Source organism: Astatotilapia calliptera, chromosome 18 (assembly GCF_900246225.1).
Source record: "Astatotilapia calliptera chromosome 18, fAstCal1.2, whole genome shotgun sequence".
Taxonomy (NCBI): domain Eukaryota; kingdom Metazoa; phylum Chordata; class Actinopteri; order Cichliformes; family Cichlidae; genus Astatotilapia; species Astatotilapia calliptera.
This window is the reverse complement of record NC_039319.1, coordinates 17,890,825-17,918,314: the sequence shown is the minus strand read 5'-3', so window position 1 is coordinate 17,918,314 and position 27,490 is coordinate 17,890,825. Positions and strand designations below refer to the sequence as shown.

General features: G+C 38.9%; 1 protein-coding gene across 8 annotated transcripts in view; it reads left to right on the top strand.

Annotated features, from left to right (window-relative positions):
• The first annotated feature begins 2,047 nt into the window (after window positions 1-2,047).
• The window catches only part of kmt2cb (lysine (K)-specific methyltransferase 2Cb), a 93,201-nt gene continuing 67,758 nt past the window's right edge, over window positions 2,048-27,490 (top strand). For 7 of the 8 annotated variants that reach the window (XM_026149951.1, XM_026149952.1, XM_026149949.1 and 4 more), the window contains exons 1-2: window positions 2,048-2,822; window positions 18,493-18,681. In XM_026149951.1, the coding sequence (XP_026005736.1) occupies window positions 18,494-18,681 (188 nt within the window). In that variant the 5' untranslated portion in view covers window positions 2,048-2,822; window position 18,493. The remainder of the gene's footprint in view (window positions 2,823-18,492; window positions 18,682-27,490) is intronic. The other variant, XM_026149953.1, reaches the window with a different exon arrangement.

Genomic DNA, 27,490 nt, shown 5'->3' with positions numbered 1-27,490 from the left:
TCAGAAATTGAAGGGTAGTTGTTAATGAACAGGGAGAGAAAAATGAGGTATGCAAAATTACACAAGAACTAGACTTAAAATGACTGGCAACATGAGTGATTAAAGCAAATTTGACATTTCTGACTCAAATTGTCAACAAATATATATGGAGGAGATCAAGAGAGAGATAAAAACAGCAAGTGTGCAGGGGATCCTGTAAAAGTTGTTAGAATAATGAATAAGAGTGCCATCAGATTTTGATAGACTGTGCAGTACCATCTGGAAAGCATGTGACTGGCAACTGCTTCTTTTTTCCCCCCTGTCCTGCAGCCAAAGGTCCATCCTGCTCAATGGTCTCAACAGACAAAAACATTATTATAAATGAGTCAATGGTGCATTTAAAAATGAAGCATCACACCATTAAAACTAGCTTCTCCTTCAGAGTGATTATTTTAGTGCTTGGAAATAAAGACTGTACTTGAAGGCAGTGCTTCACAATGTCCATATATCCATATATTGACCACTACAAACCTATCATCTGTCTTAAATTCATGTGAAATCTACTCTCCCATTTGTATTTTCCCTATATTGTAGATGTTCAGGTTAGTCCCCCCGTTCTTGTTTATATTTGCTTGATGTATTGTTAGCATTATCAGGTTCCATGCTTTTAGGTTGCCTGTTTAGCTGTCTCTTGCATATGTGATAACACACACGTATTATAATACACAACTTCTATTGTGCTGTTAGACAAATTATTCTAGATTTCTGACTCTGTAGCCCAGAGCTCACTATTGAGAGTAAACAAACTAATGAGTGATTATGTAAAGGAGAAGCCCTGGAAAACAGCTTCTGTGCTGCTTTGCATTGTCTCTGTAATTCTACTTTAAGGACGAAAACCATTCTTACAAAGCACACTCCCTCATTTGGTCTGTTGATACCAGTGATGGTGGCTTGTCTAACATGCAAATACTCTCACTGATGATCAGTGGAGTTAAGAGTTAATTACTGCAAACACAATTGCACATATCTGCGTTATACACACCACAAAAGCCTCTACAGTCATTATATTTCTCTGATTTTCCGAGTGCTTGCTTTCATTTGCCACTTAACCATTTTTTTCACTGCGCGATTTATGTGAACTATTTCGAAATGATTGCTGTCAATACTAATAATACTAATAATAATGAACACGTTAGATTAGCCAGCAGGGGGAGCTCTCAGTTTAGGAAGGAGGTGCCAAGGTCTACCATTTAAAGGAACAGGGCTGCGTTTATTTCCAGTTAATTTTCTGAGGGGCTTCACTCGAAGAAAGTCTCCTAAGTTGTAGTTAAGTGAGCCTTAAAATCGAAAGCAAAATCTAACCAGAGACACAACATTCTCTGCCTCTATTATATATTATGTACAGCCGCTGAAAGCCGACCCCTGGGGGCTTTTCCGAAAGTTAACCCCTGAATGTACGGTCGGTCGGTCGGTTTGTTGAGTACCTTTATCTAACACATAATGCAACGCTTAAATCTGTATACTGGGCGTGTGTGTGTTTAGGGGGGGTGTAAAGCAGGCGTAGAGACGCCGTCGTATGGGAGCAGCTGAGGTACATTCGTACCCAGCCTAAACCACGAGCTCCGTGGCGTATTAAAGTTAATCCATTTTTGTGTATTTTCCCCCGGCTACGAGGAAGCCTTCCGACTGTTGGATTCTGTATAGCTACAGCTGGCAAAGATTTGCATGAGCTCAAGCACCAATGGTTTTTACCAGCTCCTACTCCAACTGGGTAAAAATCCAGACTCCATCTTTTCGGGCCCGCGCTAGTCATTATTTTATTTACTAAATGCTTATATCCCTCCGCAGGGTCAGAGAGTATTTTGAAGAAATTGTAAAATGGTTTATCTGTCATTTCTCATCGCGTCTTCTCAACGGTCTTTTTAAACACGCCTCACACTCGCGAAACATCCCTTTCTTGGCGAGCCCCGTCGATTCTGAAAGATTTGTGCACCGTAGTTGTGCTGTTCAGGGGGAGGAGGAGGCGGATCTAGTTTTTGAGGAGCTTGGAGAGGGGGGCTGTGCTTCGGTGCCACTTATCATTAGATATGGCCACCGTTACAGAGCACCCCGAAGCGTCATCTTCAACTTAATTTTGTGCTATTTCATAGTCATTTTGCAGCTCGGTCAGCGCGGCAGGCGAGATGTTGTTTTTGGCGAGCTAATGTTTGTTTTTACATGTCTTTTGGAGGCGGTTGTTACTGCGTGGCAGGATGACTGTGAGTCTCTCCTAAACTGGCCGCTTGGTCCCGCAGCTTGTCGCAGCTGAAGAAAATAGAACCAGTTGCCAACCCCCAGCGGTCGGCATCCAGCTTTTTTTCCCCTATTGCTTTGCGGGTCGCTACACTTTCCCCCGAGGATTCCTACTTAATGTTTGGCCCACGGAGCGTTGACTTTAGCAGCCGCTTGGATTTCGAGGTGGTTATGTTTACACGTTAATGGTAAAATTATTGGCTGTAGACTTGGGTGGCTAACACCAACTAGCTATATAAGCCGAACTCGTGCGACGACAGCTGTCATTGGAGAAAGGAAAGTGATCCCCGCAGATGCGTGCGCCAATGAAGCGGTTTTCTGTTGGATTTACATCATCCGCTTCTCCATCAAATGGGCAAAGTTGGGAATAACATTGCAGCGCTGGAATATAATGATATGCGTTGTGCATTTTTGAGAACTGCGGTGTTGCTTCATTGGAGAGAGGCTAGCTAGCTCCATTAGCTTGCTAGCTAGCTGGGTGATAAGTGCGACGTTTCATCCCCCTTATTTTGGACATGAAGAGGATAACTCTCTATTCATAGGGCTGGAAGGTAAGCTATATTTGCCTCTTCGTCTTTTTACTTCAATGTAAGCTGAGTTTGTTGGGAATTTACCTTTTCACGTAAGGCTGAGCCAACCTTATCCTTCTCCAGTCTGATGTTGGGGGTTTGTCGCCGCCTTGGCTTTCATGACTCAGACTATTCAACGGAACGGCACATTCAATTGAACATTTCGTGGGTGCTATATAAGCAAATATTAACACATTTACTGCATTATTCAGTGCAAATACACACAGCTAACGTTAGTTGGAAGCTAAAAGGGAAAAAAATCAGAACCTGGGTGGTTGTGTAACCTATCATTTTCACTTTTTGTGCATCATTGTAGTTCCCTAGAATAGTTCCGTTTCATTGAATAGACCGAGCCTTTGTGTGTGTGTTGGGCTCCCCTTTGCTTTGCACCCGGTTTGAAGCTGACTATAAGGAGGGGTAGTGTTTTTAAGGTTTCTCGACAAGTTTTCTATGAGCCATGGACATGTTTAACACTAGCACTGGGAAACAAAGGGGTGAAGCCTTTTTTAGTGTTTTGGCGTAGGCGTTAGTCGCATGTATGAGTTGGACAACTAACTGCAACCATAGGTAACCTGTTTGCTATAGGTGGCCCTCTCTTTTAAAGTTGTCTCTAAAGCCAGTCCTCCTTCGGTTGTTAACTACGATAAATGACTTCGTTTCTTTTTCCAATTTCTGTTAAATTTAGTCGACATCAACGTTACTTTTGTCTGTGGTCGACGAAGAAAAGGCGACAGAGTTGAGCACAACAAGCTAGCAGTCGTTAGCTGGATGCAGCTGCTTTGTGCCCAAGCTTCGGTCAACAAAAGCTAACGCTAGCATGTTTTTGGTTGCTCCCGTGGTGGTCGTGACTGCCTTGTAGTCACCGGATCTTAACCTCAGATGCCCCAAGTAAAGTTCTCCTCATCACCTTTGAGCGTTTGCTTGTTGTACAAAAATGCTCCTTATCCGACGACTTCTTATCATATCAGATCCTACAGTGTTTAAAGAGACAATGTCTTCAGTTTTGTTTGTTTTTTTGTTTGTTTGTTTTATCTCAGGGGTAACATTCCTAACTTGGCGTTTGTGCAGTTTTATAAAGGGTTTGTATTTCGTGTTCAGTTTTGGTGTTGGACGACTTCTTAAAGGCTGTTGAAGTCAATATAATTGATAGAAAGATGTTGAATTGCCACAGACAAGCAGCGAAAGGTGGTGTGTGTCAAAGTGAGACCTCTTCTGAGTCACTGAAAAAGCCTAACTAATAATTTAAGCCATTTTCTGACCACACTGTCTGCACATGAATAGGCATGGATGGCACTGAATTAAAAAAGGTTTAACATGGCACAATTTATTATAAACACACATATTAAATCTGGAACTGCATGTATCCTCATTTACATTATTATACAGATGAGCAGTACCTGTTACTGCACATAATGGGGATTGATAAGACACAATTTTATGTTTCACTGAGCAAAACACTGTGCTTCTGCAGTTTGGAATGAGTTTGCTTTTATAACTTAGTATGTGTCACAAATGACCAAAAAGTGTTTGATGTTGATACTATCAGGTATGTGGTTTACCCTAGATATAAGCTGGGGTTTCAGTATACAGTTGAGTGCTTGAGCTCAGTCAAGTTTTGAGTGAGAAGAGCTAGGCTCATTTTAATGAATTATATAATCAACTGCTTCAAATCAGTCGCATCCTGCGGATGCACTCAAAATTGCGGCATCTTGGACTATAGCTGGAGATGATGGTCTTTGTTGTGCTCTGCTGCCTCGGTAAGCTCAGTGTAGTGGTACATGAATGAGCCAGTTCTTTTAAAAATAGTGCTGCAGTTTGCAGTCGTTTTCTGCAGTAGAAGGACAACTGTGGTTGTCACCTGCAGTCCAAGACAGTGGCGATGTCTTAGTAAGGACTTAAATAATATAAATAACCAGCTTTGTCATGAGCCAGCATGACAAGGAAAACTATGTTGCTGATTTGGGATTGTCTGCTTGTAAATCAGTGCAAGATTCGACATACCCTGTGGACGTGTAGTCAAAGGAATATTGGGCAAGTTTATTTCCCTGGTACAGGTTCAGTTACGGTGTTTCCACCAGTCACAGTTAATCCATTAACCTCCGAGACAAATTGGCTGAAGTGAATGCTCACTAACAAGTATTTCACTTTGTTTTCTTTCTTGCAGTCATTATTTCCACATTTAGAGGATCATTAATGAAAACTTATGCAAAAGACAATACTGGTGGTGCTGGATTAAAAAAAAATGACAGCTTTTCACTCACATTTGTGACTAAAGAAAGATGGATGTGGACTGTAAGGACTTAAGGTCACGTATAAAAAAAATAAATAAATAAATAAAATTATATATATATATATATATATATATATATATATATATATATATATATATATATATATATATATATATATATATATATATATATATATATATATATATATATATATATATACACATATATACACACACACACACACACACACACACACACACACACACACAAATTTTTTATTATTAACATTTAGCCCAAGAACCTTCAAAACTTTATCAAATGGTTGATAAAGCAGTGGAGATGACGAGCGGCATCGTCTCTGTGACATTCACACTGGGCAATAAAGACTCAATGCTGTGACCAAAGCAATCACGAAGGGGTGGAATGAGAATTTTATTTTATTTATTTTTTTTTCTTCTTTCTAGAATTGACTACAATATCACTCGTTGCTGAACTTAAGCATCGAGCAGCTTTTGTTTTTTCTTCCTTAAATTTGGCACACATTTTGTGAAGTTGCGCTCTCTTTCTCTCTCTCTCTCTCTCTCTCTCCCCCCCCTCCGTCTCCCATGATTCTTCTTCGTAATCCAGTGGTGGTCCTTACTTGTAAAGTAGTATTGTGAGATCCCCATAACTGATACATCGCTATTGTTGTACATTAAGGTTTCCAGCAGTATACAAGGGATTTAAAATTGGCTTGTTTTTGGTTTTCACAGTCTTATTAAAATATACAGGGGTTCAGTAAAATACTCATTTCCTGTAGTGTTGTAAATGAGAAATGTTACGGTTGACACTGCAATGATGTTGTCCTTGCATACATTAAAAAAAATGAGTCACTATGTATTGTTGAACAGTTCTTAGTGTGTGTGTGTGTGTGTGTGTGTGTGTGTGTGTGTGTGTGTGTGAAAAGAAAAAAACAACAGTCACTTAACTTTGTCCTTGTCCACATTGGCAATGAAAGCCATCAGCCATCATTGTGTGAACTTGGTTAACACAACAAGGTATTGCAATGAAGTCAGTTTTTTGACAGCGTTGTGCTCACAATTCACAGTCAAGCGAAATGTCTGCAAAAGAGATTTGAAGCCTTAATAAAAATGCTTCAAGTAGAAATTGCATACAAGCTATTATACATCCTGTATAGACTGCAGTATTACTTATACGGAAGGCAAGTCTGGTCTTTGTGCCCTAAATGGGCTGGGCAGGATGAGCATCTGGAAATGGCCACTGAGAAGGTCATAGCAGTGTAATATTATTTCAGATAAACAAAGATCTGTGCCTCTCGTACAACCATGTCACTTTCAGTAATGAGAAAAAGACTTGTTCTGCAACACTTACTGTAGCCAGATTAATGTGTTCATAATATTCATGTACACATGTAGACCAGATCTACACAAGCATCTACCACAGCAGTGCTTATGCTGACATGGAAATTTATGAATTTCCATTAAGTCTTAGTATGCTGTTCAACTGAGAAGATTTGTGTAGAAGATGTGTGTCCAGGCAAATGCTAGTAACTGGTGATGAATTTTTAAAAAAAGAAAAAAAAACTAAAGAGTGGAGGAAGATAATAAATGCAAATGTGTTCTTATGTTGCACTAGTATCATTGAATGGTTTGAAGTGGCAGTCTCAAGTATCTTCATTTGAGTGTCTTAATTCAGTCTGGCAGTCCATCGGCTATTGACAGGATGTGCAAAACATGGCCCTCTGGCCACTGGGCATCCTTGATAACATTTTAAGCAGCTCACAACCACAAGGAAAGGATGCACTACTAAAAATTTAATTCATCCAATTTTCACATTATAGTAGAGCAGCAAAAAACAAGACCAAGGGAGCACACCCCTTATATTTCATCTCTTTTGTTCTAGTTGACATAGTAGACTACAGCTAATATCAGAATGGAACAGCCACCTCACTCATGGTTAAGAAGCTACGAACAAGAGAGAGAAATTTACAAACACCAGGGATGCAACAATATTTGGATCAGATGGATCTAAGGTTGTAAAGTGTCCAGATTAATTGACTTCTTGACTAGTAAATGATTATTACACGTGCACAGGCATATAGTTCACTAGGCTTGTACTGTAAATATGCTCAGCTACTAAAACTGGGATATCTTTTTCGGTAATATGATTATGCTCAAGGTGCAAGGGATTGGTGGCATTACTTTTGATCCACAACAGTTTTTCTTTTTGGTTTATGTTGTATTTACTAACACATAAAATGTGTCCAGACAATGGACATGGTGCTGTTATTTGGTACACACTGCTCAAGTTGTCCATCTGCTCTGTATTTCAATTTTCCGTACTGCACACTGGACTGGAGTTAAGTGAGAACACACTAGGTAGTATGTTTTAAAGAGAACCGTGCATAATAACGAAGTATTAACAGAATTTAATAAAAAATTAAATGACAGACATGGTCAAGATTATATGGATTAGAGGTTCTAAATGTTGGTTTTGTTGAATTGCCCAGCCACATATCAGTGTGATCCTTAGATAAGTGATGATCTTTGCAGCTGATATTTTAATTTTTATTCTTGCTTATGTTCTGTGTTTACTCTCATGCTGCTGCTGCTGCAGTACATGAGTTGCTAGCAGTGTAGCTAATGTATCATAGGAGACACTTAAGAGCCGAAGGTGATCAGTTGGACCACTGCACCACCAGCAGCTTTTCTTTGTATATTTGGAATACTTTTTGGCCTAATTATCTATTGTACTCAAGCGAGTTGACGCATCTCATGAGTTCAGAACACGCCAGTGTTGGCTCCTCTCTTTTGCTGTATATTCAGTGTAATGGTTCTTACATGTATGGTAACACAATGTTTTATCATTAACTCCATTAATATTATTTCAGCACCACTTCACAGGCAACGTATTGGAAAGAAGAACTTAAAGTGCGAAAAAAGAAACTAGCGTGACTGTTAATGGCCATAGTGCACTGTAATGATTTTCACACTGAACTGAAGTGAAACTAATGCAAATAAATTTGGTGAATATTTTAAATGAATAAAGAGAAAATAAATTGGATGTTGGACCTGTCCTTTATTATTTTACCAATAAATACAAATGCAATAAAACTCTATTCTTGAATGTATTTTTTTCATATTTTGTTGCAGCATTTACTTTTGCTTGATGTTGGCTTACACATTAAAGGACTTCAACTTATAAATTTAGCACTTGTACTCTATATGGGCAGAAATCTGAAGTCAACCTGTCAGAAATTGAAAAAGTTATCTCAGTAGAGCAGGGCGATATGACCAAAAATATTTATCACGATATACGTTTGAAAATTTGCGATAACGATATAATTGACACTAGGCAAAATACTTTACAACTCCACAACTTTATTAGTGCAAAGAAACCCAAAAAACATCAATGTATTTTCACACTGGGGACCAGGAGGCATACAGTGCTGCCAGGGCCAACCTGAGAAGAGGCATCAAGACTGCCAAGCAGCAGCACAGGAGGCGTATCGAGGCCAGGTTTGAGAACAACACAAACCCAAGGCAGGTCTGGGAGGGCATCAGGGCTATCACGGACTACAAAAGAAGAACACCATCACCCTCAGCCGACAGTTCTACTCTGGCTGAGGATCTAAATCTCTTTTATGCCCGTTTTGATAGGGAGAACACCGACCCTGTCCTGTCCCCTCTCCCCTCAACCGATCCTGCTCCAGTCCTGAGCACTCATGAGCTGAGGCGTGTGTTCCGGAGCATTAACACCAGGAAGGCGGCCGGGCCAGATGGAGTGCTGGGCCGGGTGCTAAAAGACTGTGCTGCGGACCTGGCGGACGTCTTCACCTCTATATATAACACCTCGTTGTCCTGTTCACTGGTACCATCCTGTTTCAAAGCAGCAACCATCGTTCCCATCCCAAAACAGTCAAATGTCACATGTCTGAACGATTTCAGACCTGTGGCACTCACCCCCATTCCCGCCAAATGCCTGGAGAGACTGGTCATTAAACACATCAGAGCTGCTTTTCCACCATCCCTGGACTCGCACCAGTTTGCATACAGGGAGAACCGGTCAACCGAGGATGCGATCGCCACAGTGCTGCACACATTACTGAAGCACTTGGAACACAGGAACACCTATGCATGGCTCCTCTTTGTAGACTACAGCTCGGCTTTTAATACCATCCGGCCATACAAACTCCGTCCCAAACTCCACCAACTGGGACTTAACTCCTCTCTGTGCAACTGGATTGTGGACTTCCTCACTAACCGTAGACAGAGTGTCAGAGTGGGTAAGAACACCTCTTCCACCCTTGTGGTCAACACCGGTGCCCCTCAGGGGTGTGTTCTGAGCCCTCTGCTATACACTCTCTTCACCCATGACTGTATTTCCTCCTGCGCGTCCAATCTCATTGTTAAGTTTGCAGATGACACTACAGTGCTCGGACTTATATCCAATGATGATGAGACAAACTGTAGGACAGAGGTGCAACAGCTAGAGTCATGGTGCCACGACAATAACTTGGTCTTAAACACCAAAAAGACCAAGGGGATCATTGTAGATTTCCGGAAGAGGGGTCATAACAACCATCTGCCTCTCTTCATTGGCAGTGAGGCGGTGGAGAGGGTGAGCAGTTTTAAATTCTTGGTGGTAACTGTGACCGAGGACCTGTCCTGGGGCAACCATATCACCTCAGTTGCACGGAAGGCCCAACAGCGCCTCTACTACCTGAGGAGACTGCGGAGCGCACACATTCCCAGATCTCTGATGTTGAACTTCTACAACTGTGCCATCAGCAGCGTTCTGACGTATGGATTTCTAGTGTGGTTCCCCAGCTGCACCAAGGCCGATCAGCAAGCACTCCAGCGGGTGGTGAAAGAAGCTGGCAGAATTATTGGAACAAGTCTGCCAGAGATCAGTAATATCTTCCCCACTCGCTGTCTGAGGAGGGTGCACAGTATCCTGCGGGACCAACATCACCCTGCGCGCCACCTTTTCCATCTGCTGCCCTCAGGGAGAAGGTACAGGTCTATACAGGCCAGAACATCCAGACTGGCCAACAGCCTGTATCCACAGGCTGTGAGGCTCCTGAACTCTCTGCCCCCCTCTCACGGACAATAACCATATCCAACTTCTTAATAGCAATGAACTGGTCTGCATTGGTGCATCATATCTTTATTCTCTTCCCCCTCCTGCCCCCCCCCGCCCCCCCCCCCCCCCCTCTTTCTTAAATAGATAACTATCATATCTGATATCATATCTCACAGTGCAATAATATTGAACGGGTTGCATTGTTGTATTTTGTCATGTTTCTCAGGTCTTTGTCTGAATTTCTATGAACATTATTGCTAAGGATTGTCTTATTGCATTGGAGTCACACTGGGTTAAATATGTACACTTGGGTTTTAAGGGGTATTTATTATTTTCTTCTTTTTTTGGTTGTATGGAAGCCCCAAACGCAATTTCATTGTTCTTGACAATGACAATAAATAAATACTACTACTACTACTACTACTTAAACAAGCAGTTGCTTGTTTTTTTTGTTTTGTTTTTTAATGTGCATTAAAGTTATATAAAAATGTAACAGTGCAAATGCAAATTCCATGCTGACAGTTTAACCAAAAGCATTTCCAGTGGAAATTGGCCAACATATCCTGAGCATAACCATGTATAATATCCACAAAACTTCAAAAGAGGTTATATACACACACACACACACACACACACACACACACACACTCACACACACACACTCTCTCTACGGTAATATTATGTTGAAGCACAGTACGTATCACTCCGCGAGGCTCTTGCCTACGGTAGCCGTAATGCTTTGACAATCCATCAAGTGGTGCGGGTTTATAGCTTAGCAAAGTCGTACTAAAACATTTAACAGATTTTCGAGCGCCGTGTACCACGTAAAATCGTTTCGAGGTCAGTAAACGCAAACAGAAACCATACATAAGGCACAGGGGATTATAAGGGGCACTGTCGATTTTCAGAAAAATCAAAGGATTGATTTTTAAGTGTGCCGTATTTAAAAAAACAAAAAAACAAAACAAAAAAAAAACACAGCAATAACGACGGCCCGCTAGCATACCAAAAATAGTGATTTGTTGTGTATCTGACGGACGAAAGCCAAACCAGTGCCACACCACTGAAGTTGCAGCATTTTTACAAACCAATTCTGATTCATCTGTTTCATTCAACGTTCCGCTTTCGCCCTTCTCATTCTCCATCACCGCCATGCTTTTTTAAATAAATTAATACATTTTTCATGTGCCCTTATATAATATTCTGGCTCCTTAAAATGTCAGTCACTAAAAAACTAAGATATGCTGGGCTATTTTCTGATGGCTTAACCTCTGGAAACATCAGCCAGTGTCTTAGGGGTTCCAGTGTAGCGGGGGGGGTGTCATAATTGATTTCCACCAGTGAGTATTTAATTGAGCACTGTCAGTACAATTTATTGTAGTAGTAGTAGTAGTAAACAGATCTGAACTAACATCACTCTGATGGATGCATCAGGGGACAACCTGAGGTGCAGTATCTTGTCCAAGGATTCTTCGATATGCAGACTGGAGTAACCGGGGAATCGAGCCACAAACCTGATTGGTAGACGACCTGACACAGCTTCTCCGAACTATAAAGTGGCATTTAAAACACTTGTCATAACATATTGGCCGAAGCTCTTTGGCCAATGCATTTTATTTGCTTTCCACATTGATATCACCACATGAAAGCAAAATGTGATTAGTCAGTATTGGAGTAGCTGTGGCGCAGGCCATAGAGCATTTTTTTGTACCGTGTTTTTCACACTATATTGCGCACTTAAAATCCTTTAATTTTCTCAAAAATCGACAGTGCACCCTATAATCCGGTGCGCCTTATGTATGAATTCTGGTTGTGCTTACTGACCTCGAACCGATTTTATGTGGTACATGGCACTCAAAATCTGTCAAAAGGTTTTAGTACGACTTTGGTAAGCTACAAAGCCGCACTGCTTAATGGAGTAATCTGAGTCCAAAACTCCGTCCGCTTCAGGTTCCAAAGTCAAATGAACACTGCGGCATCACAGTGTTAAAAACAGTCTAAATTCGTTCATCTTTAATAAAATGATAAATGTTCTGACTGAGAGATTTCTGAAAAACTTAAAACATACAGCTCTGCTATCACGACAGAAAACTAAACAGCAGTGACTTTTCTTAGGGTTACTGAAGTTGGACGAGCTGGTATATAATGATGTGCAACGTGATCGCTAGGGACACAGCTATGTTAGCATAACATAAACGCAATGAAGCTGGAGAATGAATGCTAACTTTTTTCCACTCGATAAAAGTTAACGCAAGGGTTCGCGATGGTTAGGGACAAATGCAATTGCATGACAGGATGTTGTTAACGGACCAACCTTCAGTCAGGAGAACAACTGAGATGATCCATCCACAATACAAGATTTGTAATTAATATACTGCAAGAACATGGGAATAGAGCAGCTGTGAGAGAATTGAACATTAATGAATCAATGGTACGGAAGTGGAGGACGCAAGAAAAATGAGTTGAGTGAAGTTTGAGTTATCTGACTGTTTTGTTTCGCTTAAGGTGCACCGGATTATAAGGCGCATTATGTATGAAAACAGACCCGTTCATCGACAGTGCACCTTATAATCTGGTGCGGATTATGGTCCGAAAAATATGGTACAAATCAGAAGGTTAGTACTTCAGTCCCAGACTCCTCTAGTCCACATGTTGAGGACGATGGTATTGAATTGCCTCTGATGTAGCCAACAGAGTTTGTGTGTGCGTGTAGATGCAATGATTTGAGTAATACGCACACAGAGAAGAACAAAGAGGCGGAGCTGTTACTGAGATTTTGAGCTCAGGCTGAGTGAAAGATAACAAGTTTCTAGCGTCCAAATCAGCAGTGCTGTTCCTGTAATCGCCATTAAAGCCTTCACTGGGAAAAAGCTAGTAGGAGTGCTTCCTCAAAACACCTGATCAACAACCTCTGACTTGAAGAAAAGCAAACTTTGAAGCTGCTCCATCCATGGCTGTTTGTTTTAACCTAGTCTGACAGCATGTTAAAACTACACAGCTTGATGTCAGCTGTCCTATTTTACATGGAAGACATACGTGCAACAAACAGTGCTGAGTCTAATGGAGTGCATGGGGTTTACCAGGCCATAAGGCTTTTGTAACATTTTCAGATTTAACGTGAAATAAAATATTGTATTAATGAAATTGATTTAATATTTCAAAATGTGAAAATAAAAGCTTTTTTTTCACAAGCCAATAAAAATGTACATGGATCAGTGAAACTCGGAGCCACTGACCTGGGGGTTGTTAGGTTGTTATTAATATGACTTAATGACTACACCATCATAACGTTTGTTTTGGTTTTTTTTTAACAGATGTTGATTGAAGTTAAACTTCAAAACATTGCAATTACTAAAATGGAAACAAATGAGCAGTTCAAAACCTGTGGGTTTTTTTCAATAATTATTATTGCTCATTAATAAGAAAAAAAGTATTTTCCTAATTCTTTCTAATTAATCAATGAATTAATCAATAGATTACTCAATTACTAAAACAATCAAATGCTGCAGCTCTAGTATAAAGAGGTTAAAGCTATTGAACAAAGCTATATGAGTGTGTGTACAGGGGTGAATGTGGTTTGTATTTAAGAGTGCTGAGAGTAGAAAAGGCATCTATAACTTGGACTACTTTGATTACAGATGGAAATGCGAAACTTGATATCTAAATATTTCAGAGTCAGCCTGTTTTTTTGTTTTTTTATAATTGCATGCCAATAGATCTTTTCTTTAATTTAGCAGCACTGAGCAGATGTATATCTGCCACATTGTCCTGTATGTGCCAATGTGGAAACAATTTTTACAATTTTTTTTTTTATTTTTTTTATATATAATCAGGGCTGGCTACCTTTCATGTTTGAATTGATACAAGTACTTGGAATTTGGTACCCCTAACAAATGGTGCCTTTTTTAGTGCTTGTTTTAAAACAAATTCAAATTCTTCTCTTATAAAATAATTCCATAATTATTGGCTGAAACTTTTTTTTTTTTATTGATAAGATTGTACACTCTACACTGTTGCCAGCTGCCTCGGTTAGTTTTACGACAGTGTTCCTGTTACAGTGTTTGCATATAATATTAAATGGTAATATTGGCCTACTGTTAGTTATGGTCAGAAATCAAGATTTTGGACATACTGTAATGTGTTTACTGTAAATAGCATGCTGATGAAAAATTTCAGTGCAGCCAGTGAAAGTGACAATCAATGCAAGAGGGGAAAAAGCCTGATTACCTGATTAAAAGAGATATTGACAGCTTAAACTTTGCCCATCATTCCAGGGTTCGTAGTTAGCTGCAGGTCCTTTGTTGAATTTGCTTTTCGGCTGTCAAATATAACACACTCTTCAGCTTTTAGATGTATTTTGTGTTTGACCAGGTATTTTCTCAGACTAGAAGTGTCGCCATAACCAGCTTTGCAGTGTGTGCTACAGATGTTGTGCAGTTGAGTTTTAAAAAGTGTAACCACGGCTGAGACTGCTTCTAACTCCCCACCGCCATTGTCCTGTCCGGTGTCGATTCTTCACATGTCACAGGACTGATGTCATGCACCCTCGCTCTCTTTCTTCTTTTAACCCAGTTATGCTCCGGTGCCAAAATTTACACTGATTTAGTGTGAATCAATACTCAGTAGAGCTGATAAAACTTGGTTGGTACCCTAACAAGTAGTAAGCTGAAAAATATTTTAGAGTGTATATATAAGAATGGTGTTGTCACAGAGTTGTTAGGCTGAATGGCTGTGACACCATTGTTTACAAACTCTCCAATGTCTATAGCATATATAGCAGGGTGTACATCATAGCTTTAGACTGAAGTGTTTGTTTTTTAATTATTTATATTTTAATTAAAAGTTGCTCACAAGTTTTTAAAGTACATTGCTTTAATACGTTATTGACTATTTGTTTTCTTTTTAAGTATAAACAAGTGTGTAGAAAACTGCAGAAAGACATATCTTTTGCTAAACGTCTCCACTATTTTAACCATAACGCATGAGAGGTGTTGACATTTTTGATCTGCCACTTCTAAATGCATCTTCCTGTGATCAGCTATATTAATCCTCCATGCATCTATTATTATTATTATTATTATTATTATTAAAAATAAAAACATTTAAATAAAACAGCTACTCTGGGACTTTTATTCTTTTAGATGCTGACAGTCAACCCAGTATTTTTTGTTCCAGCTGTACAGTTTTTCTTATGAACTGGTTTTAAAATTTACCAGAAACATCAGGTTTGCAGGAATCTGAGCATGGTTATAAATGGTCTAGCAAAGCTTAAATTCATTTATTTCTAGTCTTACTAGAATTGTAGTCCATTTACCACTACAATCCTGCCATCTCAAAATTACTTTGTATTGTTAAATACAAGTAAAGGGCAGTATTCCCATTGTTTACCATTGAGTGCTTTGTAGTGGCTTTTCCTTCAGTGTGTGGGTTGCAGAGAATAGAAAATGTGAACTGGCTGTATGTGGAGTGATTACAGATGGCTTTGAGTAAGAAGTAGAAATCCTACTGCACTGTACTTACAGTAGTCAAAAGCTAACAAACAATTTTTTGCTCAGCATTGAATTTTTTGATTTTCTCTAAACCCCTAGTTTGCTTCTACCAAAAAACTGTAATCTTGGTGTGTTTGAGATGTCTCTGGTCAGATAAGCCACCTCAAAAATGCTTAAAACCAATTATTTGAAATTATGTAATCAAAAGTCCTAACATGAATTCAGTTCATTTTTTAAAAATTGATTTGGACACAGTAAGGTACAGTGACAACACTAAAGCAGTGTTATTAAATGCTACTGACGATTGAAAGACTACATCAGGCTTCTACGGCTAGGTGGGTGTTATAGATTGGAGACATATCCTCACTGGTTGTGTCTTTTTAAGTTTTTTTTAAAAGGTTTTAACTGTGTTAAAACAGATCTGCAAATATACAAGAAGTTTCTGGAAAATGAAAATGCCCAAGAGCATTCATCATTCATCATCATTCATTGTTTTTAAATGGAAGTTTGGGAACACCAACCAGAACTGAAGCACCTTTCAGGTCTTTATATCAGGATGGGTAGACTGAAGCTGTGCCTTGTAGTTTTTTTAATGTAGTTTTGCATGGTATACATACCGGAAGGATACTGCAATACTCTGCTGTTTCTAAAAACACAAATTTATGACTAATACCAGTGTTTGAGAAATGACAGTGTTCCAAAGAAAGTTGTAATTTCTGCATTTTATGTGCAACAGCGGCGCAGTGTTTTCCTGAGCGCACTACTTCATTTCCCTGCAGGCATAGTGGGCGGGCTAATGCTGCAGCTATCACAAAACAAGACACACAGTTCCCAAAACAAGTTTCTTGCATACTGTTTACAGCTAGCCAACAAAGTGAATGCATAGGATACACTGAGTAGTAGATGGCAGTTGGGGTAAGCTCACAAACATCTCTGTGAAAGTTTTTTTTTTGGGGGGGGGGGTTCTTTAAAAATTGAGATGGACCAAAGAAGCCAGCTTTACATTCGTCACCTTTTCCCCCCCTAAAGGATTCAAAAAGAAGAGGGAATATGATAACTATTGCATGTTGTACATGAGTCAAATAAAATTATTATAAGCTAAATCTTCACCATTAAAGTTTGGCGAGCTTATTGGCTAAGGTCAGTGGCAACTGTTTGGTTTCTCTTTTGGCTAAATGGTGAATGAAGCAACCATGTATACAAATCGGGTGTTCGCAGGTATTCAGGTCAAAACAAAAGTTGTAAATTATCAATTTGTGTTCAATACGTTCTGTTAATGGTTAGCATGTCAGTTTCTTTTACACTATTGTATGTTGTTAACTTTCCCGTGTGTGCTTTTTTTTTTTCTTCCCCTTTTTGCTCTTGCCTTTCTGTACTCTTCTATCCCCTCTATCCCCCACCAATCACAGCAGATCCCTGAGCCTGTTTTTTGGAGGTCTCTTCTTGTTAAAAGGAAGCTCTTCCTTCCCACTTGTTACCAAGCATGTGCACTGATTCATTGGGTGGGGGGGTTCCTCTAATATATTAGGGTCTTGGGTCTTCACCTTGCCATGTAGAGCACTTTGAGGCAGCTTTAGATGGGAGTTGGCGCTGTATATAAAAGTGAATTGTCAGACATGCTCTTGTTTATGAAAAAGAGAACAGAATCTAAAAATAGCAAATAATCTAGAGTTGCCTGTAAAAACAACAAAGTACGTGATTTCCTCTCTCATTTTCAGCCATAAATGAGTATACATACTTCTTTAATTAGTAGTTTACATATCAAAACAGTTACAAAACACAATAATGAAAACAAAAGCAAAGATGATGCATTTTCACAGAATTTGAAAAGAGGACAGGAATGGTGTTTATGTAGGAAAAAAACCCAAAAGAACTCAATTCTAAGTATTTGGTCTATGTTGAGATTGCAATTATTAAACACAATTTCTACCATTTAGTAATTTAACTGAAGGGGGGGTGGTGTCAAGATATTGAGGGTTTTTTGGGGGGATTTTTTAAGACAAAATTGTGATAACACTTGGGGGGTTAGTTGCACAGTCTTATTGGTAGAGACCTCCAAGTATAACAGAGCAGCCATTTTTCCACAGGAAGCCACTTACAGCACACTTATTCAAACTGCCCCAAAATAATCAAATGCTAGCAAATTAATTTGATAAAATCACAAAGAAGTAAAATGAAGTAAGCAGTTATCCACAAAGTATGTTGTCAAATAGATTAATTTCAATAGGTGCGTGTGAGCAGGAAACACTGAAATTAGTGCTGTTTATAATAAGGCAAGACAGATTTTGCACTCACTATTTCAAACTTAAATTTCTCTAAAAGTACGAATGTGTTACCTACACTTTTTTCCTTTATCAGTACCAGGAAAAAAGTGTGCTGATGATGCGGGCCAAATGTAATTAGGCTGGCCCACGGGCCAGAGTTTGACACCTATGAAATACAGGATCTCTGGAGAGACTTGAATATAACTATGTGCATCAAAACCTAGGTGTGCTGAGCATGTATCATTCCTAAGTAGACTTTGAGTTTAATATTGCTACCAGGGTCTGATTTTCAATAACATATCAGAGTAGTTGTATATGAAAAGATGAAATCAATTTAATTGTCTGAACAAAATGCAGAAAATTTCAAAGGCGACAAAAGCTTTCTGACTACGCTGTTTGAGTTTACAGATAAATCAAAAATTATTCAAAAAACATGGACTTCCATTTTTATCAGTTAAAAATAGCATCTTAGACATGTACTAAATTAAAACCTGTTAATATAAATTCAGATTAGGTGCAAATCAGCATCCGTTTTGCTTTTTTCCAAACATTGCTTACCTCGTCTTTCTTAACGGTTTTTCAGAATGTCATCAGAGGATAAGACTGTGGAGCCCTCTGACCAGGGACCCTCACCGCCATCAAGCAGTGTAGGGGCCACGTCCACAGGAAGTCCTGCCCACGCAGACAAGCGACCACGTGGCAGGCCGCGCAAGGATGCTGCTGCCCTCCTACCCCAGGCACCACCCTTATCCACGTCTAAGAACAGAAAAAAGTAGGTTTTTACCTTTGACATTCAAATCAGTTTGTATTTTTAAAGCTCAGGGAATTACTTATTCTTGCTGAATTGGTTAGCATTGCTAGTGCAGTAACTTTATGTAATACTTTTTGTAAGCAGTGGTCTGGTGCCGGACCCCCTCTATAAAATGCTTAGGTTTAGACTTTAAATTAGTCTTGAAATTTTTCTTGACATTGGATTTGTAAGATGTGCGGAGCCAAAAGAAGAAGAAGTGTGAATCCCATATTCTTTTCAAACTTTATATATTTTAAATATCTGATATTACCTGCTTCACCATTTCCCCTTAGTGACAGCGCAGGTGAGGTTTTAGAGACATACCCATATGTCTCTCATATTGGATTTTCTTAATTATCGTCCTCTTAAATCCAGAATCTAATTTAAGATCCTTCTCGTCGCATTTAAGCTTTTAAATAATCAGGCCCCATCTTATCTCTAAGACCTCATAGTACCATATCACCCCATTAGACCACTTTGCTCTCAGACTGTGGGCTTACTTGTTGTACCCAGGATATTTTAAAGTAGATTGGGAGGCCTCTCTTCTGTGGAACCAGCTCCCAGTTTGGATTCTGGAGATAGATACCCTCTCTACTTTTTAAGATTACGTTTAAAACTGTTTGATCTTATAGATAAGGCTGGATCGTGTAACCCTGAACCCTCTTAGTTACGTTGCAATCGGTCTAGGCTGCTTCCTTTAATGCACTGAGCGCTTCTTCTTCATTCACTTTTCCCCCTCTCACTGTGTTTATACACCACTCTGTATTTAATCATTAGTTTTGTGGATTTTTTTTAATTTTTTTTTTATTTCTGTCTCTTTTCCATTAATGTGTTTTTTTTGTGCTGTCTTCCTCCTCTTACCCTAACTGGTTGCATAGATAGCTGCCTGTCCCTAAGCCTGCTTTTTTTTTTTTTTTTTTTTAAAGTTTCATCCTGCTAAAAGGGTTTTTTTCCTTTCCACTGTCACCAAGCACTTTTTCTCATGCAGTCATCTGAATTTGTAATTTTGTCTGTGTTATTGTAAGGTCTTTACCTAACAAAATAAAACACCTTGATGCTTTATGTGATTCAGCACTATATAAATAAAATTGAATAGGGAATTACTTAATTCTTGCTGAATTGGTTATTCTTGCTGAATGCGATCACAGCAATGATTAAGGGTGTTGAACCTGGGCAACATTTAATATTTGGCCAAAAATAAGCCTTGGGAATTTGTTGCTGTTGCAATGGGCACAGTGGAGTAGATCTGCAATGTTCACCACAACCGAGAATTGATACGCGTAAATGATTACAAATACATGGTTTTCTTCTTAAACTATTCTTGTGATCAAAGTTTAGAAAATTAGGCTACAGTTCTGTAACCGACATTTGCAACACAGAGTGAAAAATAAATTTAACTTGCTGAATCGGACTCGTAGACTTTAGAAAGTCATGTATGGTATTTAAACCCCTTTACTTTTACATAACACTGTAAACTTGATAACAAAACCCCAGAAAACTATGCAAGATTTAATAAGATGGTTGTGGTGAGACTTACCGTTGCACTCCTGCCACCATGTACATCACTCTATGTGAAATTTTACAGTAAACCTAAGAAATCATAGTAACAGTGGTAACTTAAAATCTTTCACTGGTTATTATTTTTATTTTTATGTATTTATTATTCATGGTAAGTTAAGTACACAAAACCAGCTTTGGAAAAATGGGTGATCTTGCCTTTTATTATTGCTTCTCCTCCAAATTCTGTCAGGTGTCATGAGCTTAAATACCCCATTCTGTGTTACTGCTTATTAAATCCAGTGCTTACCTGGTAAGAGACGGCATTAAAACTTAATCCCATGTTATTAAACAAAAATATCAAGGTGGTGCATAGGAAGCATTGGGGAAAAAAGCCCTCAGTTTAAATCTGAAAATGGTCCTTATACTATATGTGGCATATTTAAAGTGGTCTGAACCTACTTTTGGCTGCTCCTATTTGAATCCAAAGGGATTTGTGTTTCCTCCTGGAATTAAAGTGGGGGCCTTTTGCAGTGTACTCAATAGTACCGTGGTTGACCACTTCTTACTTAAAGTAGTCTGAAACTACAAAATATTTTATGGTCATTCTAGCATTGCATAAGTTACTACTTTAAGTCCTTTGTAGAAGTCCTTGGGGTTTTAGCAGCTTGATTTCATGTAATTCCACCACAGATGTTTAGGCTCCGTGCAAGGTGTCCTGCTTCTCTGTGACTTCCTTAGCAACATACAATGCAGCTTAGAGCTGTAAAATAATGCCCGCAAGGTTCTTAACTCTCTCCTCAGTCTGTCCTCTCATTCAATCTTAATACCCTGTTCCCAATGGATCGTTTAATCTCCAAGTATTCAGACAATACATTAATGCCACAGTAGAAGGATGACCAGGGACACACTTGAAATACTTAATGTTGTTTAACTGGTCACGAACTAACCATCAGCAGTTTTATTTATATCTTTTTAATGGCTAGGGTTTTGTTAAGAATCAAGAATAGAATTACAATTTGTATATATTTTAAAGTATGTCATTATTTTTGCAGAATAGGCTGCTGATTACACACTTATTTAGCTCTGCCACAATTATTTATCCCCTCTCAGATTTCATTTAATTAGATACAAACACCTCCTGAAAGCTAAATTGCAAGCTCATATTCCATAAAACACCCCCAACACAGTGATTACAGCTTTGTGAATTCAGACAATTTACTCCATCCCGATTTCTAATTACTGTTGGTCATAAAAGCCTACAGGCTAATGAGGAATGGCTGGTCCTCTAAACTGTACTGTAACTTGTAATCGAACCATGGTGAACACTTATAACGTCATTCTAGACCAATTAATTGTTCTCATAGGCTAATCAGCTTCATTCTGTGGTGTATGTTTTAATTTTAAAATTGTCATAGATAAGTGTGATTAAGGGTATTGATTTGTGACAAAGGTGGATGCTCTATAAATCGCTGTTGTAGACCTGATTGGTTAGAATTTACTAGATTTGCTTATGCTCCATCTGCTAGTCCATCTCTTCCAGAGCAACATGATCCTTGTCAGGTTTTCCAGGCAGCACTGTGCTAGCTGGGACTACTTACCAGAGCATTATTTTCACCTTTTCTTTTTTTTTTTTTTTCTTTTCCCTGTCTCTCTTGCTCGCTCTCCCTGTGGTAGGACTGTGGGGGGAAGTTGTGCAGGGTATGGGACCCGAACACTAGTCTTTTGCATTTGTCAGTGACATAACTGGCTGTCTGAATGCTGCAATTTGATCTCATTAGTTCTGAATAATATAATATACAGCTTGATGCTGTGTGGTGGTCTGTGCAAAGACGTCACTGCCAACAGCTGTTTTCAGGTTGTGATCATAGGCTTATAACTGCTCATATATCAATTTGGGCTTGGTTTCTGCTATTAGATACTAGAAATACTTGAAAGATAAAAATTGTATTTAATGAAAATTTTACTAGATAGTAGTAGTAGTAGTAGTAGCAGCAGTTGGCCATGTACTAAGCATACTACATGTAGGACTGCAACGATTAGTCGACTAGTCACGATTACGTCGACTATCAAAATCGCCGACGACTAATTTAATAGTCGATGCGTCGTTTGAAGCTTTGTAAGATCCCAAAAGACGCAGGAATAAGTAGTAGGATTTAAGAGTGTAATAGCGGACTGAAACAAAAGATGGCAGCACTGCATGTACAAGGATGCCAGCTGCCGTTAAATCCCGAAGAAGAAGAAGCAGTGTCCGGTATCGCAGCCGTGTCCAAATTCAGGAACCGCATCCTCCTGTGCCCGCATTTGTAGGCCGATTACGTTACAGCGACACGACGAAGACTGTCCAAATTCGAAGACTCCGACAAATGTGCCCTTCATTTCCCCAGATTTAAAGGATGGGTCGGGTGTGTACTTCGTGGCCCAACCTATCACAGAATTCATAGCGCGGCCCAACTCAGTTTCCAACAATAGCGGCAGCTAGTTAGTTTTAATATTACTCTTATTATACTTTCTGGGTCACAAAATAAACATTACACATAATTTCAGGCGAGAATGTAGCTGTGTAAACTTCAAATATCTGCTCAGTTTATCAAGACACCACATATTTTCAAAAGCGCTCCAACGTTTTCGGAAACATCTGTTACTCACCAGCTCGATAGCGAGCCGAGGTTCAAGGCTCACTAGAGCAGGTGAGAACACCGGACTCCCGGCAAATCGTTTTCAAACCCACTGCCGTCTTTCGCTACTCAGGTTAAACATGATATATAAGTCACTTAGATAACTTAAAAATGTTATCGTTTGGCTTTTTTCAGTATTTTATTTGTTCCTGAGTAAATCGGTTTGGCTGAGATTAAAGTTATAGTTTTTACACAGCTGAATAAACGTCAAGCAGACAACTGATTATCAGAAGTGTGAGATGCTCGAGAATATGCTCCGGTGTCCTGTTATATTTTAGATAGCAAGGAGCAGACGGCTGAGTTTATTAAACTCCACCGAAACAATCTGCTAATTTCATTAAAATTTAATAAACTATCATCTTGTCTTTATTTTTAGTTAGCACATAAGCTGTACGTTTTACGTCCAATGGATGCATGATCTGATTAGTCGACTAATCGCAAAAAATAATCTGTGACTAGTCGACTATTAAAATAGTCGTTTGTGGCAGCCCTAACTACATGGTCATCTCATAAATGGTTTGATGCTCTTTTATACCTTTATACATCTTTAGCTGGTTATTGGTATGGACATGAGTTTTTTTTTACATGTTCTTACCATATTGACCAGGTTTGAATAATATACATTCACTGGACAATTTGTTAGGTACGCCTACCCAGTGCTGGGTAAGAGCCCATTTTAGCTTTAGAATATTTGGTCCATATTGACACAATAGCAGCACACAGTTGCTGTAGATTCTTTGTCTGCATATTTCTTATAGAGATATCCTGTTCTACATGAGACCAAAGGTGCACTTTTGGATTGCGATCTGGTAACTATAGAGGCCACTTGAGTACTGTGAACTCATTGTAACGTTCAAGAAACCCAATTGAGATGATTTTGAAACGTTCCTTGTTGTTCTGTTGAAAGTAGCCATGCAAAAATGGATACAATGTGGTTATAAGGGACAGACATGGTCAACAATAGAACTCAGACAGGCTGTGGTGTTTAAATGATGCTCAGTTTGATACTAAGAGGACCAAAGAGGGACAAGAAAATATCTTTCTCGTCATTAAAACCAGTCTGAACTGTTACAAGGCAGGATGGATCCATGCTTTCATGTTGTTTATACCAAATTGTGGTTCTATCATCCAAATGTTGGAGCAGAAATTGAGACTCATTAGACCAGGCAACCTTTTTTCCCAATCTTCGTGAGCCTGTGCGAACTGCTGTCAGCTGGAAATAGTCTGGCCATTCTCATTTGACCAATGGCATCAACAAGACAATGCATTTTGACCAGGACAATTCCAGTAGATCAACAGTTTCTGGTATACACAATCTAGGGCTGTTCTAATAATACCAGCATAATTTTTTATGTGTTTTTTTTTTTTTTTAAGTGTCATATCATGATATCATTACTATAGCAGCATCCTACACTTATATTCCGTATTGCACACAATAATGAGGCACACTCAGACATGTCCGACAGGCAGACAGCCAGGTGTCCGGCTCTGATGACGATTTGGTAACAGCTGAGGTCATTGAAAAAAACCCAACAAAGCACAGTACCTTAAAATTATTTGTGCGAAAGCCGGAAACGACAAACTTGTTTCACTACTTGAGCCAAAAAACGCAGAGTACGACCAGGCTATCAGCTGGTGATGTATGACCGAAATGTAAACAAATGACTCACCCAAGCATCGTTGGAGCACTCGCTAGATATACTTCTTACAACAGGAAGAGCAAACGGTGGCTGGTAATCACTGATGCAGTTACATATTGTTTAGCCAAGTAAATGACAGCAATTCAAATGGTGGAAAGGGAGGAATTAGGAAGACATTTTTCATTTTTTTATTATGTGGCAATACTGTGCAGGCTGCTGATGAACGACAAGTTACCTCAACTTAGATATTATTAAACTAAAGTGTAGAGCAGTCATATTATACTTAATATTTCCAGTGAAAATGCTACCTAGGCTAATTTTGTGCTTACATTTGAGTTGTGCTGTGTCACTACTATTGTACTATAGTGCTGCTGCTGGCAGCTTGTTTTAATAGATCCACACTTTAAATTCGATAGTCTGTTATCGTTGACAGCAAGTCATTGGTAAAGAAGAACTGAAAATGCCCTTTAGGTTATTTGTACTAGTAAGTGCTGCTACCTGCAAGCTACAGTCCCCACTATAACACTCTTCAGTAATTTCTTTTTTTTCTCAGTATCCACTGAGATTAATTAAATTTTTATGCTCATCTTATTCTTAAAATAAAAGTTGTTTCTTATAAGAGAACCAGATACTATTTTGCTGTAAGTCCACTGTGCATCCAGTGAAAAAATTAACACAGTACCCTCTGATTTATTTATTTATTTATTTATTTATTTATTTTAAAGGGGGGAAAAAAGTGTTGAAAAAATAGTGAATTATGAAAACAAATCAGAAAATGAGCTGTTCTGCTTGTGGCAGAGTTCCACTCATGTTTCATGTTGGGACATTATCTTATTTTCTCCTGTAAGCCAATTTGTTGCTTCTAGTCTTCCAAAAGCAATAAATGAGTAACTACAGACTGCTGTCTTTTGATCTTGCAAGACCAGAAGAGTCTCGTCATTAAAATATCAACATAAATCAAAAATCATCCAAGCTGTGCAAGCCACTCATCAATCCATCTGCTATACTGGGATCCAGGCTTTGACAATCTACTGTAATGCCATCATGCAGACCCTTTCCAGACAGTTGAAGCAGTAAGGCCAGTAAAGCAACATCTCCTTCCACTCCCTGGTGGCATCCAGTCGCTGATACCCTCATTTGTAACTTTTTCCATAAAGACTAGCTGACTGCGGCTTTTGTTATTGCTATGTACTTAGCTACTGTTTGATTTTTAAAGATAACAAAATTAAAAACTGAAAAGTAAATTTGTTCAGAATAGCATTAAAAAATTAAATTGATATAGAATAGTTACTGAGAGAGGCCATCCACCATTCCTGATTATATCTACACCGACTTCCATATGATCCTGAACTACAGTAGTTGGTTCATACTAGGCCATGTAATAGGCTATAACAGAGTTGTCTGTTAAAATGCAGTTGTTTGTTTCTACATCAAGTTATTTATGTTTGACTCAAGCTCACAGGTAATTGTTTTTAGCCAAGGTTTGCTAGAGACTTCTTCTGTCATTCCCCATGGAAGTCATTTAGAAGGAGGGGTTGATTTGGCATCTAGCCATTTGTGATTTTTCTCTCCAGTGACACAAAATTACCCACCCCCACCCCCAATCTCCTCCCTCACTTCCCACCCGCTGGATCCTCCTGAGTACCCCGGAGACATACTGCTCTCCTTTGGGCTGTGTTTGTTCTCCCCACTTAGCCTGCTAGCACTCGGTGTTGCTATTTAATTTGTATCCATGACAATTATCCCCTCCACATGCTGCTTCCAAGATTAGGTTAACTGAGCTTGCGTTGAAGGGATGCTGACACTGGCAGATATTTACATACTGTGTGTACAAGCAAGGTATGAGTTGGTGTGTCTGAGCGTATGAGTTGGCACACAACGCCTGTTTGTAAATGTACACGTGGTTGTCTGTTTGCTGACATGGCACATACAGTGAAATATAAGAAAGGTGGAACTTTCTTTGTTAGAAAAGTGTGTTGATACTAAGGACTTCTTTAAAAGCTAACATTACACATATTATGATCGTTCACAGACAATCACCTTAAAGGGCTAGAGGTGAGAATTTTAGTCACAGTTAAACTGAGTAATCCAAAACCTGGTCCAGCGTGGTTGTAGGGGAGATGGTTAGGTGTACAGATCTGAGAGGCTATATTGATAAATAAATGCATTTCTTGGATGTCTGTTTTATTAAACAGCCCTCTTCAGATCTTGCTAAAGCACGTTGGTTGGGTTAAGACTCTTTTTTTTGCTGTTGTTAAAAAAATCATACATTTTATTTTTCAACTATTCTGTTGTGTATTTATCTGTATGCTCTAGGTCAATGTCTGTTTCACTATCCAGCTGCTCCCCAAGCTTCAGGTTATTGTCTGCTACAATCATATAATGTAATTTCTTTCTTTTTTGATTGCCTCAACACTTCCAGGATGTCAGTCCCCGAGGTTGCAGAGCAGTCTCAAACTTTCCATGTTTCACAGTGACCTTTTTAAAATTTGAGATGTGTATTTTATTTATTTTTTAAATTTCTGCCGTTTCATTAATTTATTTCCTGTAGAGTTTTCTGCTGGTGTTTTACTTATTCTCTTGACCTCATGTTCAACTGCTTCAGCATTATTGGACTCGGTGTGATTGGGGTATCTTTGCAGAACACCCTCTTCTCAAAAATTATCGCTAATCCTAAACTAGTTGTACACAATTTAAGAACATGCTGGCCTTAAAGGTACAGTAAGTTGGTTTTTTGTTTGTTTGTTTTTTTTAATTTGATCTTTTTTCTTTTCTTTGTTTAGATTTAATAGAAAAAATTGTGAGCATCATCTTGTGGAAGCCACCATGTTACTTGACTACCTTGAATACAGTGGCCAAGATGGTCATTATCCTTCTGTCTAATTGGGTTTTATGTATGTGGATAGAGACCAGCCCACTTACAAGTTAGTTTTAATTTAAAGATCACAAATAGCTCTTTCAAACTCTATATGACTA